We start from the raw sequence: 19,687 nt of genomic DNA on the forward strand, positions 1-19,687 counted from the left end.
GTCCAAACATACTTGCCAAAACAGCCCATCTAGTTTGTGTGCATGACAAAAGGCCACTAGAGATACCTTTTATTATGAGGCGCAGCGCAGCATCTTCAGTTTCAATTAGCATATATACCATGATGTTAAAGTGTAGCATTACCAGAGAGCACATGAAACTGCTTTACATAACCAAGAATGCTTACCGACCCGAATGACAAATATGTTTTTTTACAGAAGATGCTGTTGAGGTGACAGATCTGATGGTGTACTACTTCACTATTAGCACCGTTGAAACAGTTTGGTGTAACATGAAACCCAGACAAAGAATCTATAACATTTCTGATATTACTTCCTGAGAGTTGTGGCTACCACTGATACTTTTACAGTTTTTTTAGGTAGGAGGTTACTAAATTACACTTAGAGACATTTCTAAAGAAAAATGAATTCCAGTACATTTAAAAAAAAAAAAAAAAAAAAAAAAAAAAAACAAACACAACACATTCAAAACTAGGTAATCATAGGGTATATTTCATTATAGATTGAAAATGTTATTCTCTTAATAATCTTCAGATCCTCGGCTGTTTAGAAAGGTATACTACAGTGTACTTTCGGTGGATATTTGTCCTGATACAAAGACGAAAGTCACGTTATGTCAGTCAGACCTCAAACAGATAGAGGAAGGGTTAAACAATTGGTTTCTAAAACTACATTACCCAGAAGAATGGTGCTGACACTTGTTTAAAACATTTTGGTTTCCTATATGGCCATTGAAATCATTTTGTTTTGTGGGCATTTCAGTGGGCATTGTGCTGCCGGTCTCACAGTGCAAAGTTGTATTAAGAATAATTAAGTCTAAAACGTGCAAACCTTTTGCCAACCACTCGAGATTAAGTTACATATAAAATAGTTCAAAGGTTTTTGTCATTTTTATTATGTTACATATTCTTCCTACTCAGACTTTACTGGGCTCCACCTGTAGACAAAGGCAATGTAACACTGTAGTATTATTAAATTAATTTAAATACATTTGTTACTGTGTGTTAATTAAATATACATTTGTGTACTCTGTGTATATTTTTGCTTTGAGGTTTAGAGTTACACATTTTGTTTTTTAGTTTTAATTTTCATTTGGATGTACAAGACTTCTGCAGTTGAGTTTTTCAGGACCTTGCACGACGCCCTAGAAATCTACGAGTTTTTCTAGCAACAGAATGTTGCGACAAAAGAAGAGAAAAAGAACTTGTCCAACATTGCCTGTTGGACAAGTTCTTTTTCTCTTCTTTTGTCGCAACATTCTGTTGCTAGAAAATAAAGTGTAACGGTAAAACTTGTTTCCCTCAGACAAATCTTGTTGTCCCGGGCATCTGGCGATAGGAATAGCACACCCCCTGGATGGATTTTCAGCTTACCCTTTGTGTAAACTAGATTGTATGTTTCAATTGTAATCCTAGTAATAGTTACAGTACGTCAATAAACATACATGCACAGAATTGGATGAAGAATCTTTTGTTTTAATCTGGTTGCAAAAAACTATTCAGTAAAAAAATAACATACACTAACAGTGAAGGAGAAGCAGCACAGCTAAAAACAAATTTGCTTTATGTCTCACAGCATGCCTGTTTGATTAGCTAAAACAAAACACATTCTTTGTCACACCTTTAACTTAAACATAAGGGTACCAAGGCATGTTAGTGAACAATTTAAAATGTTTTGCTTTAATGGTAAGGCTGGACAAATATTTACAGAAACCATCTTGACAATTCAAGTGTTTTCACATCAATGAAGTCAATGATTTAAGGTTAAGTAGCACTGGAATAGATACAAAGTTTGAAAAATCATGTTTCTGTAATCATATATACATTGTCTTCCCTGCATTAAAGCTATTTATAAAACACTTCCAGATCTACAGTTGAAATGTTTTATATTTGAAGTAGTATGATTTGGATTTTCCTGGGGGTGGTGGGGAGGGGGGGGGGGGGGATTTGAACGAGGAACAAAAAAAACAGGAATATTTTCATATTATAAAAACCACAAAATCCTTAATCTGATTCTATGTGCTATACATCAGATAATACATCAGTGTTAATGCATCAAAGGACACGAGCCACCCACCCCTACCTTCCCCCCAATTTTACAGTAATTTCTCACCAACCAAAATGAAACTCCAGTACATGCAGGATTCAGGTTGGTGTGCTCTCTGGATATCACTAGAAAATGTAGGAGTATGAAATTGGGTCATTACACGAAAGCTTCATTTTGTCAACCACGGCAGATGGTCGAAACCCCAAATTGCACTTAGTTTAGCAGACCCGGTAATTCCAAAAAGGCAAAACAGGACAGGCTTAAGAAAGAAAAAACCCGACCAGAAGGACAAAAGTTTACCAGTTTGGTTGCACTTCAAACAACTCATGTCGGTTTACACTATCTATCTTGCTGGTTGTTGTCAATCTTTTGCAAGTCGCTGGAGGAGGAGGAGGAGGAGGAGGAGGAGGAGAGTTCTAAAACTGGGTTCACAAACCCTGCATATTCAGAATTGCCATTGTCATCAATCTGGGTGCCAACAAAATCGTTTTCCCACTCCAGTCCATTGGAATCGTCGGAGGCTGATGTGGGATTACTGCTTGTTCTCCTATCGCTGGGTCTCAGTGTTGCTCGGAGTAAGTCCTCCTCAGTTTTAGATCGCTCCTTCACTGGAATCATTGTGTTCATCCCTTAAAACAAGTAATCCAAGTTAAAAAACTGATCACAATAGGCACGGACAGTCACTACACTTACATATGCAATCAGTAATAATATTCAACTTGTGTAAACTTCACAAAAACTAGAAATTGGAGTCTTAGTGAACAAAAACAAAGCATCCCCAGTAATAGGGGTATGTCATTATTTGTAAATAAGTACATAAAGCTGGGCGTGAAAATGAATAATACTGATTTATTTCATATGATCAACTAGACAAACTTTAAAAGGTGTTAAAATGTAGCACCATTCTAGCTTTTCATTTCTGAAGATTTAAATTTAGAATAAAATCAGAGACTTAACCTGCTGAGAAATAGTGTTATTTTTACTGTTGCTAAATTAGGATTATATATCCTGAATCATTGGGACTCGCATAGACCTCTGAAGCGAGCCACGGTTAGGTTTCGTCAGTAATTGGATGGGGAACTGTGGCGGAGTGTCCCTCATCCATCCATCCATGCATATGCACTATTATTATTATTATTATTATTATTATTATTATTATTATTATTATTATTATTATTATTATTATCATCATGACAGCAACAAGCTGTGTTATTCGTATTTTATTGTTGTTTGGCTGGACAAGTGAAATGCTGTCTGCCATGGTATTGTTTTGTATTATTTATTATTTAAAATACCTTGTGAGAATGCATGACTGTCAGCTACTGATTATCTAACTGGCTGACAGTCACGCAGACTTAGTAAATCCGTGCACAATGTGACCGAGGGATAACAGAATTGTTAGCCAGTTAATCCCTCAGCCACCAATATAAAGACCTGCAGCTTTGGCTGCACGGTGATGAGTGTAATCGAGAGGCGGAACAAGCCAGGGGGTGAAGGAAAGTGAAACTTTAAAGTGAACAGAAAACAATTTCTAAAACGTGCTGTGTCTACACCAGCACGGTACTTTTGGCCAACGTGCCCTTTGTTTTGCGAGTCTGTTTGTTTTGTTTTGTAAAACTGTTTATGTTTCTATTATTTAATAAACGCATGGAGCGCCATAGCGTCTCAGTTTTGCGCCATTTCTGGTTTTGTGTTTCTGGTCTGATGTCACCCCTGCAGAAGCTGAAAACCTTGTCTTTGGTTGTACAAAGGATTATAAAAAAATTACTAAAGACTAACACGAAATACAGTGTCAAATATTAGAAGACACTAAGTGATGTAGACATGTATGAGCAATTGGTCTAAAATTATTTTTAAAAAAAACAAAACAAAACAAAACAAAAAAAAACACTAAATTAACAAACAAAATCAAATGTTCAGTTTACCTTCTTCGTCCTCCCACTCCAGGTCCAGCGATGTGTCATCATTAGTGGACCTGGTTTTGCTTGTAAAGTCACAGCTGCTTTCTGTGTTTGGAGTCATATTTGTCTCAGAGGTGGCTCCTGAGAGAAACAATAAATATGATTTGTAATTACAGGTACATTCATACGAACCGAGAAAATTTTATTTTAGGTTTGATATTGCAAGTGAATACATTGTGTAGGGTGTCTAGTTGTACAAGAGAGGTGCAGTCAGGGTGGTTCTGGCTGCTCAAAATGAACCCCCACCACCATATTAATGTATTGTAAGTCACAAAAACACACACTGTACTCCGGAACTACTATTACATATAATACATTTAACCATTACTGTCATATGTTCCATTCACAGGATGACATCTGTACGCAGGATAAGATGAACTGAAATTGGGAAAAAACTGTAATGGTAATTGATTGATTTCTTCATGCAAGTTATAACTATCAAATATAGTATTTGTAAATTTAAACTAAAACAGGATTAGTTCTGTCACCCAGGGCCATAAGCTCTTAATATTCACTCTTCCTAGAAACAGATACATAAGATGAGTGACTTACTACTGCTCCTGAAGGCTTCTGACCGAGTCTTTACATTCCGCAGATAGGTTTCAAAATCCTCCCCTGCTGCTAAACTGCATGGAAAGTACATTGTAAAATGTTACACAGAAAGAGGCCTGATGTCAGGATATAGAGTCAATCTTGTTACATTTTCTACATGGTCCCAGACAAACTTATCAGTTGCTTATTTTAAATTACTTCTTAGAATACGAATTCACTTAACACAAATTTCCTGTTAGTGAGAATTATTTTGGAGCCCCCACTAAGGCAGAGAAATTGGAATAAAACTAAATTGCTTTAGTTCGAACAGCTGAGTGCAAAGAATATTGGGAAATGTTTTTAGTTGCATCCAGATGAGTGCCTCTGTTCTGTATTTCAGTGGTGTTTTGGAACTACTGATCCTATGATGCATTTCGAGTTGGCAGTGCTCACACATCAATACCATTTCCATGTAGCAGCACAAAAACGTTCACTACCCTTGCAAACAAAAGTGGAGGTTTTGAAAGTGGTGGATGATGCTCAACACCCTGATGTTGAGGACGCCTTGCTTTGTGGTTTAAAAATGCCTGTTGTCAGAATGGGATACGCACGGTTCAAGCGCAGTTCACTTGCAATATACACATTTTAAAAGTTCACTTACAGCTGTACTTTCAATAAAATGCATAGTAATTTTAAATGTGGAGTACTATAATTGAAATTAGATTTCAGTGTTACTGTAGCTTCAATAAAAACTGACATGAGGATGCATTTGATTCAGACTAATTGACTGTGCAACTAAAAATGTTATGTTAAATATTTATTTCAACCTGTGATAGATTAAAGCTTAGTGTTTTACAGATTTCATTTTTAATATAATGCTTTGTGTTCTAAACTTTTACTAGCACATTTCCTTAAACAAGACTCATAGATGTGGTAGGAATACACTTTGACCAATTTAGGGAGCCACAGTGGCACTCAGTGGCCAAAAAGAGAACATAAACAATGCATGGAGGGCCATCCTTTCTTTTCCTCACAACCTTGCACCCTTCAAAGCAGTGGTGCACAACGAGAGACACTCCAGCCCAGACAGTTGTTACAACAATTCCAATTAATTGTAACTAACAATAATTCCATAAATCTTTGCCATTTTGCACTTTCAGTAGCTACACAGGGCTCAAATGTGCAGTTTTAAAATAAACAGATGTTACAGCACACCTGAATTTTAATTTTAACACGACTCATGGTTCTAATTTCGGTTAAGGAAGTGATCAGTTTATATGCGTAATTCATGGGCTATGTTTGTACTTCCCAGTCATTTCACCTCAGCAGTGTCTTGTTCAAAGCATGTTGCTGGCTGAAAGCATGTAGTCAATTGGAGAAGCAGCCGATTGGTTACTGACAGGCAAGAAGCCAGTGAAGGGGTGGGGACAATTTCATCCTCTAAGTGAAATGATCCAGAAAAGTACAATACAGTCTAAGAGTGGTTTGTGAACAGTTTTCTTTAACTTAGTGCAGATATCAAGTACTGAAATGAAAAGGCATGTTTATGTTATGTTTTTTTTTTTTTTTTTTTTTTTTTCCCAAAACTGCACATTTGAGACCCCTGTATAAAATGGATAGATGTGCATAGAAAAGGACATTATGGAACTATTTTGTTGTAATTACTGAAACACACAAGTTATTCCCCTTCACATAACCAAAACTAAATATCGAATTGTGCAGCCAGTGCATATGATGAAAAAAATATTTCACACAACTCTGCATACAATAGCCTAAAACAACAGCTTCCCAAGCCCTCCTGTAAACTATTGAAGACAGCTTACCTTTTTTGGTAATCTCCGCTCCCTGCAAGTTGCGGCCTCTGTTTCATCTTGTGGAGCCTATGCTGCTTCCAAACAAAAAAAGCACTTACAATACACAACGACATGCATACGTGTGCAGAACTAGGGACAACTACAGTGTGCTGGTCCCCCACTTGAAACAAGCATTTCGTTTAAAGCTTTATCTCAATTGTGAAAACAGGGACCAGCAAACTGTAGACGCTAGAACCAAAGAAAACACATATTCGTGAAGCTAGTTGAAGCAAAGTATTAAAAAGGACCAACTAAAACTAGGTCTAATTAAAAGGTCAAAACGTGGCAATCACATTCAAATGACAAGTAATGACTGAATGCAGGTTTAAAATAAAAGGAAACAAATTGCAAAACCAAAATTAAGAAAATGAAGGCGTGAATGACAGCAATAGCTCTAGATCTATATATTTAAAAAAAAAACCTAACTCTGTTTGTTTGTGTTCATTTTATTTACATTTTAATCTAGTGGAATAAGACTTTGGACTCAAGTGTGACACAGCTTGAGAGGCAAGGGCTCTTGTAAGCACAAGACTCCAAATCAAAAGGTAAAAGGCACTGACAGACTGGAGTGTGAAACTGATAGATAACGGGGCGTTCTGAATCCCCTCACCTCCAGAAGCTTGCTCTGTATTGCTGCCCTGGCAGCTTCGCGCTGAGCAGCATAAAAAGCCTCCTCTTCTATCCTTAACTTCTCCTCCTGTGCAGCTAACTGTGCATAAACAAAACAATAAGGGGTTAACAAAATCAGAATCCTCTCTAGCTGAAAAAGCAAAATGAAAAGAAAGCAACTCAAAATGTAGAAATATGGTTATGTAAAAACGAAACAAAATAACAGAAAAGCCTGCCAGATGGGCTTGATGTTAAATCAGGCTGGCATTCAGTAGTCCAAGTGTCAGTTTTGATCTGAAATACTGAAATGCCACATAACATTTTTGACAAAACAAGAATTAAGAAAAACTATGAGTGGTTTAATTTATTATGGAATATGCAGATAATGACAACTATTTATATAGAATGTGGTATATTTTTGCTTCAGTTGAATTATTTCATATGTTTTCCCATATGGCTATAACCAAGTTTACATGGTACGAGATAATATATTTCTGAGAAGCCATGTAAAGCTGTATCCCTTCTAACAAAAAAGTACCTCCAAGTGAAGCTTTTCGTCTGCTGTCTTCTGATTTTCTGTGATTGCATTATACCGTTTTTCTTTAAGATGTCCAATTTCTTCTTCACTTAGCGGTCTAAGAAAAAGAGAACAATTCAGTGAGCTGTAAAAGCTTGAAGAAGACATTTTCCTTCTCATTTTATTAAATAGCTTTAAATGACTTTCATAGTTTTACTATCCCTTTAGACGTGTGTGATGTTTACAACCACTTAATTGTTGTGTTGTATTCACTTTGATATAGTTAAGCAAAAAAGTGTAGTGAATGGAGGAGACAAAAATAAAAACAATATTCTAATAAGGGAGTTGTTTATTTTAGGTTTTGAAATGTTTCTCTTGGTATTACGTACCATCTTAAAATGAGTGTTTTTTCTAGACTGCACTAACATTTATTTATCCCAGACCTAGTTAGAGAAGTGTGCAGCATTGACCAGCGTTCAGAAACTGCTCTTCAGTTCTCCCTTTCACCACACAGACATATGCAACACAGACTAGATCTCTTAATGTATAAGTAGCCAGAGCCATCTCATGAACTGTGATTGTACTTTCCTGGCGCATTATTACAAATGTTATAAAAAAAGTCTATTCATCTGAAAAACAGGGAGTATTGAAACACAAAATGTAGTATCTCAGTTGGGCTTTTTTGAGTTTCTTTAAATACAATCCAATTATACCATATTCTCACACAAACCTTTGGCTGCTTCCTTGGCTCTCATCCTGTCAAAAAAAAAAAAAGTTAAAATGATGTAATTTACTCTGACATTCAGTTTAAGTGTTTCTACATACTGCCTACAGTACACTGTTACCATTGGTGTGGAAACTATTGACAATCACTAATCAGTGATCACATCAGTAGCTAACAAGCACCCAAACAAGAAAACTTACAGAAACAGCGGTCATGTTAAGTAACAGAGCGGCTCAAGGCGAGAATTTTTCCACTCACTCAGATCACTGATGAAACCTGCTCTGTTGTGTTCTCAGAGCTACTTAGGAGTGGAACAGCATGCTGTTACGTGGGTTCTTTCAGCGAGCTGCTCTGAGCACGTACTTAACATGCCCAGTACGCACAATTCCTGATGAGTCTAAATCCGAGACCCTCCTCTTCACTGCTTTGTTATTTACAGTAAATGACCATACACATTGTTAAACTATACAGATAGTACATCTATTTAAATGCCTTTAGAATTGAAACAGGGGTACTTGTTCAATCCCTGGAGAAAACACCTACCTCATCGCTCTCTACGAGATTCTCAAACTGCAAAGAGAAGGAGAACAATATTTAATTAGCATGACTACTGATAGACTGGCAAAAGAAAGTACTAAAACAAATTCAAGTATTATGATACAGTGGTAGCCATGGCCAGCTATAAAAATGGCAAAGTATGGCGTGTTATGCGCTACAGTAAAATTGAGGTCAATGCGATATGCAGCTAGTTAACCTGTCCTGCATCTCCTGAGCACCAGAGGGTATTATGAAACTATTTTGGGCACAGGTCACTACTAAAATATATTTCACCAGCAGGTGTCACACGGTGAAGATCAGGGTTGCTATAGGCCATATTCTAAAAGCAAAAATAGCATGTTATAATTTGATCAACGAAATCTAACGAAACAGTACAGTAGATGTGGACCAATGCACATAAAGTTCAATGTTACATGTTCGAAATCCTGATCTTAATTAAATATATTAAAATAACCTAACATTTCAAACTATTCACGACTAAAGAGATAAGTTCAATATACCTGTTGCTTAATGCTTCATCGTTCAAATTGCACATTTACTTTTACAACTAAATACATAAATATCAGTAGTGTTTGCTAAAAATTTATTTTTTGGTCTTTATCTTTTTAAAAACCATTATTATTATTATTATTATTATTTATTATTATTATTATTATTATTATTATTATTATTATTATTATTATTATTATTGAGACCTTTGACTCTGCTTTAATTTTTGTTTTTTCCTTTGGACAGTATAACTATACCATTTACAATAACATACTAGTAATAATTTTATGAAAAAATAAATGCTCCAAAAACAACCTATTTCTATGCAGGTCATTTCCCAAAGTTAAATGTTCTCATTGGTCTGATAGAGCAATTATTTCAGCTTTTGTCCAAATCTTTCTTTCCAACACTTTCCCAGTTTAATTTGAAACTAAATACTGTGAGAACAGAAGCTTCACAGCCAGCAGTCACTGCATGACTAGAAAATTACGCAGAAATGATATTAAGTGGGGTGCAAAACAGTTGAATGGCTTATAAATTTGTCTGATATTAAGTGCAGTGTGATAACTGAAGTGTTATTATAAAAAAAAAAAAAAAAAAAAAAAAAAAAAAGTGTTGTTTGCCATGAACAGTTTCAAAATGCTATGTTTTTTTTAAATCAAAATTAGGCTCTAAAAAGTTTAAGAGTTTTCAAGTTTTCAAAAGTTTGACAGATGAAGGTTCTGATGTTTTTGCTATATAACCATGTGGACATATTGTATTAGAGATTTAAAACTCTTACTAAAAATATACATTAAAGTGAGTTATATCCTAGCTGATGTGATAAGGACATACTGTAAGAAATACACTGAAGAAAGTTCAACTGCAGAAGCAACAACCTAACTTCCCGTGTTTCAACGAGTGTGAACAACTGATTTGTGTCAGAACATAACTCCTAAGCATTTTCAGTTTAGCTACGCCCTGGCAAAATGCACGACTGTCTTTAAAAGCTTAGTCTTTACGTCCACAGCGCTGTTTTGTTTAATGTATTTTCTGCATGCACATGTTGGCAGGACGAATGAAGTGCAGCCGATTCAAAGCTAGTCAGAAAAAACAGGATGGCAAAGATGTGACATTCTCTGCGTTACCACACTGACAGTGGCTACCACTGTCAGTTGGCCAGATTGTACAGCAACACTGTAGCAATTCAGACTTTCTGCCTAAAGGTTTTGGTTCATACCAGATTTAAACACGTTGATGTTTTTTATCCATAACATTAAACCTATAATTGTAGGATATTCAGTAGTACCAAAGTGTGAAGTGATTTCTTGTTTTCTGAAAGTCTTTAAGATTACTCGCAAGCAGCATCAATTATGTGTAAATAAACAACACGTATTTTTATATTTAAATTATAAAAACAGGATTACTGTTCTATACAACTTATTTTTAAACTACATGTGGCTGTTGTATTTCATTAATATGGATTACCTGTAAAATAGGATTTTCAATCCAATACAAACAAGTAGCTATGGTGACGTCACCAGTAAATTATGCAAATTTGTACCATCGAAGGTTCGAACCTTCCATCAGTTATGTGTTCTGAACCTTCGAAATTCAAAATGTACCCTTAATTGGTCTAAAATAGGATATTGCTTGTGTTTCTTTTTCCACACATTTCATAATATTTGACAAAATTGCTGATACGCCTTAGAACAATGGGTGAAACAGATGCTAAACTGTGTAGTACAATTGAAATGTTCTGCAAACATCCACTGATAGAAAAGCCAAGCTGTTGGAATGACACCCAGAAAGATGTGTTTACGGTGCATGACCCCTCTAACAAAAATACAAAACAGTGAAATAAAGAAATGAGTTACTCAAATCAGGAGGCTTGGAGCTACATACACACAACAGTGTTTAAATACAATTCTACAGTACACAGAATTAAAAGTGGTGGTGACTGACTTTAAATACATATATAAATGTAAAAATACCATACCTCTATGGTAAAGTGTTCTCCAGTAGTATTGGTTCGAAAGTATTTGGAACTGCAATAGAGACAATAGGTTACTGGACATTGACAATATTTAACATTACATTCTGCCATACTGTATGTTGAGATTTCAAACAAAGAAGATCCTTGGAGTTCCGAACACCTTGGGAATAGAGGTTGTTCATAAGTCTGAAATGTCCGTAACTCTGAAAATGGTTTTATTAAAATGTGGACACCTGCTATCTACACCCTCAATCTGGCGAATACAAGGATACAGTACAGTAATACAATACTCTTATTGTTATGGCTCAAAAGTCTTTAAAACTGCTATAAATACTATAAAGTACTATAAATGGGGAAAAAAGGCAACATTTAAGTTGTAATTGTAGTAAAAACAAACACCCATGAAAACCTGGGTTAACAGCTCCTTTGGCTTAGAAAAAAAACAAAAGTGCTTTATTCAAAACTAAAATGTTCCTAGTAAAATTGCCTGTCCGATACTGTCTTTGAAATCTGCCTCACCTTTCTGGATATATTTATTGGTTCAGTAATTTTGCCTTCTCTGTGACCAGCATGGCGCTTATGAGCGCCTATCTGGCTGCACTGCACGCACGGTTGAGTGATTGCATATTTCCGGTTGAAAGTGGCGTGTTCGGTAGACCAGTCAGTTTGTAAGTTTGGTGTGCATAACTCCGGGGTTCTACTGTAAATAAATAAATCCTGCTCAATGAAGATGTCGCATCAATGTGTGGCAACACATGTATGAAGAGCATATCTAATAAGCAGTATCAGTTTCTTTGTTAAAGTTATCATGAAGGCTTATATTCCATATTATATTATATTCCTCAATATTCCCCAGTATTTAAACACATGCTGTTAAATTGGTCTATACCAACAAAAAGTATAAATCACTAGACCAAGCAGAAGTCATGTGTGTAGATGGGCAGATCCGCTTGTTCAACAAGCGGTCCCCCCTAACTTACAAAAAAAAAAAAAATCAATCAGTTGTCCTCACCATGACCTGTGTCCAAAGTGTAGCAAAGCATCTTATAACTGCTCATGTGTAGTGTTGACTCATTAAAATGATGTTCCAAAGTTGCTTTCACTGTCTCAAGTAAATCACATGACTCAGACAAACACAGAACACCATCATGACTCCTATTACAATGCCCTCCATAGCTAATGTTAAGGAATGTCAATTTCATTAATAGATGAAAAGTATAACTTATACCCATTGCCAGGGGACAGCAACAACTGTAAACACAAATAAATGAATAGTTTAACTCTTAATTGACAAAGTTGTAATCATGGCAACTATATGTATATAGTATCAAACTATAAATGTATACTGTTGGTACAATCAATCTGCACATACAGTATAAAATGCACTTTATACAAGATGTTGTCACAAATATGAAATGTTATTCCAAACAATTGTTGTTTAAACTAAAAATGCACTAGTACACCATACATTTTGTATGGGGGGTAAAATTAACATGCATTCCAAATGACAGGAATAAAAATAAGAAAAAAAATCAAATAAATACTTAAATAAATATACTAGCATGCAGAATTTACTCTGATACAACTACATCACTTATACAGTATCTACTATTCTGGTCAATTACTGGGAGTAATCCGTTGTTTTAACACTTTGTGGTCCTGTCCTACATCATCAAAAGATGTCAAGTTCTAGTCATTTTTTTCTCTGGAAAAAAATAAGAAAACCTTTCAATGCCTGAGTGAGACTGATAGGAGCCAAAAAAAAGGGGTGGATCTGAACAATACACATAGTCCCTTCACCACAGACATAACATGGACATAAACAAACAAGATAGCTGCTTCCGCACCCAGTGCTCACAAAATATCGCAGACATTTGCCAAACTTTTTCAGATGTTATAGTAATAAAATAATAACTTGGATCACATGTTTGCTCATAAAACGAGTGATCAAGAGATATGTGATAAATACAGCGAACAAGGGGTGGGGCGGGGGAGTATTGAGTGTCCTGTTGATATGCAGTGCCTTTTAAACCGGTTTTACTTTGAATAAAATAATTTTAAACAGCGTGTGTAAAATAAGCAGCGCGTGTTAAAATAAATTGGACCTGACATGCCTGGCAGGCGCTCGATAAATGGACCACAAAAGGTTAATGATTCTCACATCAGATTAAACCATCAATCTCACAAATCTTCGGTCAGCCCAGGTGTTTTATTATAAATTCTTAGAATATAAGTGTTAATGGAAAATCCTAGCCTTAGCAGAAGACACATTATTACAGTAGTCTCCTTATAAGAGAACACTTTGCCTAAAAGAACATCCTTGTGTGAAATTGAACTTTTCGGTCTAAATTCCATGCGTTACGTCTGGCACAAGCCCAACACTGCACATCACCCAGTTAACACCATCCCAACTGTCAAGAATGGTGGTGGCAGCATAATGTTATGAGGATGCGTCTCTTCAGCAGGGACTGGAAAGCTTGTCAGAATAGGAAGGGAGAATAGATGGTGCAAAGTACAGGCGAATCCTTGAGGAAAACCTGTTTGAGAAAGCCCAGACTAAATCTGGGGAGGGAATTCACATTTCAGCAGGACAATGACCAGAAGCAGAAAGCCAAAGCCACACTGGAGTGGTTGAACAAGATGGGAATTAATATTCTTGGGTAGCCACAATCCTGACTTGAATCCAATCTAAAATTTATGTAGAGACTTGAAGATTGTAGTCCATCTGCAATTCCCAACAAACTTAGCAGAATTGGTGCAAATTTCCTGTGAAAAAATGGGCAAAAAATGTCACCATGCTACTGTGCAAAGCTATAACAGGCCTATTCAAAAGGACTCATGCAGCAATTGCTACACAAGGTGCTTCTACTAAGTACTGACTTAAGGGGCTGAATACTTATGCAACCAGTAAATTTCATTTTGTACATTTTCTTTGCAAGTTTTGCTGACATGTAACCTCCTCATATTACAGCGTTCACTTTAACCACTACAGCTTTGAATTAGAAAAAAAAGTTTTTTTGAAAAACTGTGCATACATTATTTGTAATTCAACAAAATGTGACATATATATATATATATATATATATATATATATATATATATATATATATATATATATATATATATATATATATATATATATACACACACACACACATACATACATACACACACACACACACAGTACTGTGCAAAAGTTTTAGGCAGGTGTGAAAAAATGCTGTATAGTAAGAATACTCAAAATAGACATGTTAATAGATTATATTTATCAATTAACTAAATGCAAAGTGAGTGAACAGAAGAAAAATCTACATCAAATCCATATTTGGTGTGACCACCCTTTGCCTTCAAAACAGCATCAATTCTTCTAGGTACACTTGCACAAAGTCAGGGATTTTATAGGCATATAGTCAGGTGTATGATTAAACAATTATACCAGGTACTAATGATCATCAATTCAATATGTAGGTTGAAAAACCAATCATTAACTGAAACAGAAACAGCTGTGTAGGAGGAATAAAACTGGGTGAGGAACAGCCAAACTCAGCTAACAAGTTCATATACTATACCAGGTGTGTCTGGCTTGCTACGGAATACAGACTTGTTAGACAATCAATGCAGAACTGAGCAAGTACCATTTTTGTATTTAGGCAGCCTATACTGGAAAGATATTTTTAGATACTGTATGCCAACACAAGATAAAATAGAAGGGCAAGACAGAAATTATCTTATTTATAAAAAAATTTGTTCAATTCACTACTGTGTCTCAATTACTGTACTGTGGTTCACTAGTGGAGCAAACACAAATATGAACTGAATGTCAGACAATTCTTTAACACAAATACCATGTAGGTATCGGAACACGAGATCTATGCCATGTCTGAAACCAGAAGACAGACAAGTGTAACACTATCCTTTCGGTCAGTGTACAGTACATGGAGGGGAATCAATATTGATGACTTTGCAAAGTCACCCGCTCAAAATAAAAAGGATCAAGTTTGATCTTTATGAATGATACATCTGAGGAGACTTGTCTTGTCCTTTCTGAAAACTCTAACTACATTAAACTGTGTAGCCGCATTTATTTGCCCTCTTAACCAAAGCAGCCGTTACATGGCTGATGCATTTAAACATTGAGGATTGGCAGATCTCAGAAACATCCCCAGCTGGTATTTGGAAAGCCGGTTGTGTAAAAGGTTAAGGCAGCAGTCACCTTGTTATGCACTGTATGACACAGCTCCTGGCAGTAGCACTCTGCAGATAGTCCTTTAACTCTGAACGTAGATCTGCTATAGCCTGTTTATTATGCTTCCAAGCTGGCTTGGGAAGCTTATTGTTAAAAAAAAAAAACTTGTTATTTTTTCCTCCCAAAACCTTAAACTGCTCCTGCTCACACATGGTGTATCCAATCAACATGAAACTTGGCAGGTATCATCCTGTGTAGATTACAGTTCAGATGCAAAAATTGCGCTCCTGCGTCAACCAAAAACGTTTCAAAATCTTCTTGGGAACTGGTGAACCGATTGATCTGAAACTTTGCATATATCATCGGCAACCAAACCCGCTTCAAATTTGCAAAGCAGAAGTTGCTGCGATAAAATTTACTATCAAACTGCTTCTGTTTGCAAACCGTTTAACCAACTAACTCCTGATTTGGAAGGCGTTCTCCTGGGGACAGTGGAATTCAAAATATGGCAAAATGGTGTTCTTTCGTAAAACAAGACCTACGTTTCATTCTTAAATTTAAAACTGCTTCATTTTAACACTGTTTAGTTCATTAACTCCAAAGTTGACAAGCATCATCCCTCTGTCAATACAATTGACTTTTTCAAAAATAGCGTTTGTGTGTAAATCTGTAACCTAGTATATTGCTGGAGGAACCTTAAGGACCACTCTTCCACATTTTGTGAAACACGTTTGGTTTCAGGTAGGGGCCTGGTCAGTAACCTCCTCCTGAAAATTGAATTTTTAGTATTACTATCAAGTTCAGGCTTAAATAACTCATGTTGGGGGGGAGGGGAGGGGAGGGCTCCAAAAAATATCACCCAAAGATATTTTTGGATAGATGTTGATGAGATCTACAAGAACCAAGCAAAACATTTTGGTATCTGCAGATTTTGGATTTTTGAAGTTGCATTTGTCATGCATTCGAACATTTTTTATGACACTTTGGCGAGGCTAAAGTACCACATAGTCTTAACTGAACTGGTGTTATTCTTCAATTTTGCATTGTCTGTGGTTATATCTAGAGTAACAAAAGTGACAGGGTGTGCTTCCAGTGGCACTAGTTTGAAGCCGAGGGTTTATGAACGTGCATGTGGACTTAGATTTCTTTGTTACAGTGACACATGTGAAACTACCAAAACCTCACTTAGGTGTGTTTTAAAAACTTCCTGGAGGTGCCTGAAAGAAGATCTGAAAGGATGACCATGCCACCCATCTGCTCGATTTTGCACAAAATCATAGTTTTGTGACCCAAGACGTTGCCCAAGGATTTCATTGAGACAATTCTCAGGCAACACTCCATCCGTTTGTGTTCTACATCCGTCGGGACTGTGAACTTAAGCACATGAGTGTTGCAGTGATGAGTAATGAAATGCAATACTCTACATCGACAGTGTATGCATTTCAGAAGGAGGTCATTGCTTTTGATCAAGAAGGAGGTCCTTGACTTGGAACATACATTACTTCAGTGACGGAGATGCTAGGCAGTACAAGAATTGCAAAAACTTTGCTAACCTTAGCTTTCATGAGGAAGACTTCGGTTTTACCGCAGAATGGCACTACTTTGCCAAATCACACAGAAAAAGTCTGTGTGATGGTGTGGGACGTACTATTAAGGCGAAAGCAACATGAGCTAGTCTTCATGGCAAAATCATTCTCACTCCTTACCAGCTGTATGAATGGGCGAAAGGACATGTAACCGTTGTGCAGGTCATGTTCGTCTCTCAAGAACACGTTGAAGAGAACCACCCTCGCCTTAATGCCAGGTATGATGACAATCTAGCCATCACAGGCACCAGGGAAGCACACCACTTTGTACCCGATACCCCCGGCAAGATAATGGTCTCATTCACCAGTCAAAGTATGGAATTCCGTGTGGTGACAACATTGAAAGGTGCATCTACAAGTTTGTGACTGGGTAAAGGTATTGTATGACAATAAACAGTTCAGACAAAAACTTGCACCGACTCAAAACGAGATTTTCAGTGCAACTCTGACATTGAAAAACGGATGCAGCTGCAACTCTGTCCTTGCACCCAAAAAGAATCGTGCACGCCCTGCTGCCACGTCGCATCTCTTGAAAATGTGGTCCAAAGTGTGTGTGTGTTTTATTTATTTATTTATCAAATTCAAGCACAGGGTGCATATAGAAAAACATAATTGTGTGTCCAATTACAAGTTTTACCAACAGAAAAATGTTAGTATAGTATAATTATGAATTTACAGTTACTCTAGGCTTACCACTTGCTTGCCCTAATCAGGTTCATTGAAGGTCATTTGTACAGTATTGAATACATTATACAGAGTATACTACACATGATTATATGTAAATTTAACACTTAACCCAAACTATATATTTTTGCACAAAAGAAAACATGCTTAAAAACAACTAAAATCCCCCCCCCCCCCCCCCCCCCCAAAAAACAAGTCTACTCCCTGTTCACAAGAATTATAGGGACCAGTGTAGGATAAAATTTGGCCATTCTGAAAGACCGTCTGTGACAAATTTATGATCAAACGATTACTGATCATTCTGACACGTGTAGACAAAACAAGCAATACAGAAATAATATATAGAAGATCTTCTCTAAAACCAGGGCCAATGGCTACATTGTGTTAATCAATATTCCTTCTGCAATATTTCAAGACTATGCACTGGTAAATTACCGTTAAATTGTATAGTTTATGAAAAATAAATAAATAAATAAAAAATTCAACAACAAAGCAAGTCTATGAATACTGCAAATGACACTTGACAGATCTATACTGTACAGAATGAACGGCTTAACATAAAAACAACAAAGACCAATACATAAGTGTCACTTTAAATAAGAGAAATACAGTACTGTGTTAATATTCAATAAGAATAAAGGGAGTTTCCCTCCAGTACCCTATGCATGATGACATCACCGGCACTACACCAGGCTGCTGCCATTACGGTTTAATATAATTTATTCTACCAGAGAGAAATAAGCAAATCCAATTACCCCCTTTCTACGGTAACATGCTCCAATTGCACAGGCAAAATTGTCGAACGAATCTGTTTTAATGTATTTACTGTTATGTTTTATAATTGTGTCACAATCATTTTCAGCTGGGCTACGATCAATATTTCATAGGGAGGACTAGAGTATCATATGCAGTTCACTACAACAGTAATATTTACAAGGTACTGCAAAGCAATAGTACTTAGCGTTTACCTAAAATAACTATATGTCAAGTGTATACGACATTTCTGTCGGCTTTCAATGGCAACTTCATGTAAAGTTTACAAGTAACTACAACTAATATTTGAATTGCTTTCAAAATACTCTAATATATTACCAGAATTGATGCACGTTTAAAATTAAAAGTCAGTTTAAAAGAAGAAAAAAAAATAGGGACTTACAGTCTTGCTGATACCGGCTTAAAACTTTGACACTAATAACGGCTCGCTATGGAAAACCTGAAGTATCTGTTTCAAAACGATTTCGCATTATAGCAACAGCAAACTGCAAAGTATTCATTTTCTTACCCCCCTCCTCTATGGATCCTGCTGGTTTCCCTTCTGAAAAACCCACAACATTGAGCCCAACAATTCCCCATCGCATACTGACGAAACCTGAACAACACAACGGTACACCTTGGAGCAACGACACGCCGTATCCATACAGATGGAGCTGGAGCAGGAGGAACGGGTTTATTTATTGCATGAATCGCCTTTTCTTCATACTGATAGTGTTGCTACAGTGCTATAACTCGTCTATAGCACCACCTCACACACAGAACTCCACATTGAGACTATGTCTCTTCCGCTTTGACAAAGGCTAGCACCGGAAGAACCGCCTTTTGTCCTTTACGTCAGTTCCTGCATACGTCCACTTTATTAAAATAAGAAACACCTTTCACAAGATCTGTTTATTGGATTTTATTTTCACAGATTGTCGCGGGCGATAGGGTGTTTTTTAAAATAGTTTTATTGAAGTGTGTTTGTTTTAATCTGTTTTCTGCCTGTTTTGGAGCAGAAGCGCACCCTCGAATATTCGCGGATGGGCTTATTCGAAATAATACGGTATATACAGTACTGCAGCATTCACAACAGCTGATTGACAAAAGTCCAGCAGAGAAGAGATAGGCTTATTGTTTGGAGACTTTGCTGGAAACGCGTGTGGATTGCTACAGTGGTCTGGGAACACAAACATC

General features: G+C 36.5%; 1 protein-coding gene across 2 annotated transcripts; it reads right to left on the minus strand.

The window, feature by feature from the left end:
• Positions 1-1,472: 1,472 nt before the first annotated feature.
• Positions 1,473-19,306, minus strand: LOC121295589 (AP-1 complex-associated regulatory protein-like). Of its 2 annotated transcripts, XM_041220426.1 has the most exons (10): positions 19,020-19,306; positions 11,285-11,333; positions 8,803-8,829; positions 8,266-8,291; positions 7,557-7,653; positions 7,020-7,118; positions 6,380-6,441; positions 4,578-4,651; positions 3,990-4,106; positions 1,473-2,693 (listed from the first exon to the last, which is right to left on the minus strand). In XM_041220426.1, the coding sequence occupies exons 1-10, from the start codon at positions 19,088-19,090 to the stop codon at positions 2,404-2,406; spliced, it is 912 nt and encodes a 303-aa protein (XP_041076360.1). In that variant the 5' UTR covers positions 19,091-19,306; the 3' UTR covers positions 1,473-2,403. The 2 variants fall into 2 exon arrangements, with proteins under 2 accessions (XP_041076360.1, XP_041076369.1); XM_041220435.1 differs by lacking the exon at positions 7,020-7,118.
• Between the last annotated feature and the right edge of the window lie 381 nt (positions 19,307-19,687).

This window comes from Polyodon spathula, chromosome 2 (assembly GCF_017654505.1).
Source record: "Polyodon spathula isolate WHYD16114869_AA chromosome 2, ASM1765450v1, whole genome shotgun sequence".
In the NCBI taxonomy this organism is placed as follows: Eukaryota; Metazoa; Chordata; class Actinopteri; order Acipenseriformes; family Polyodontidae; genus Polyodon; species Polyodon spathula.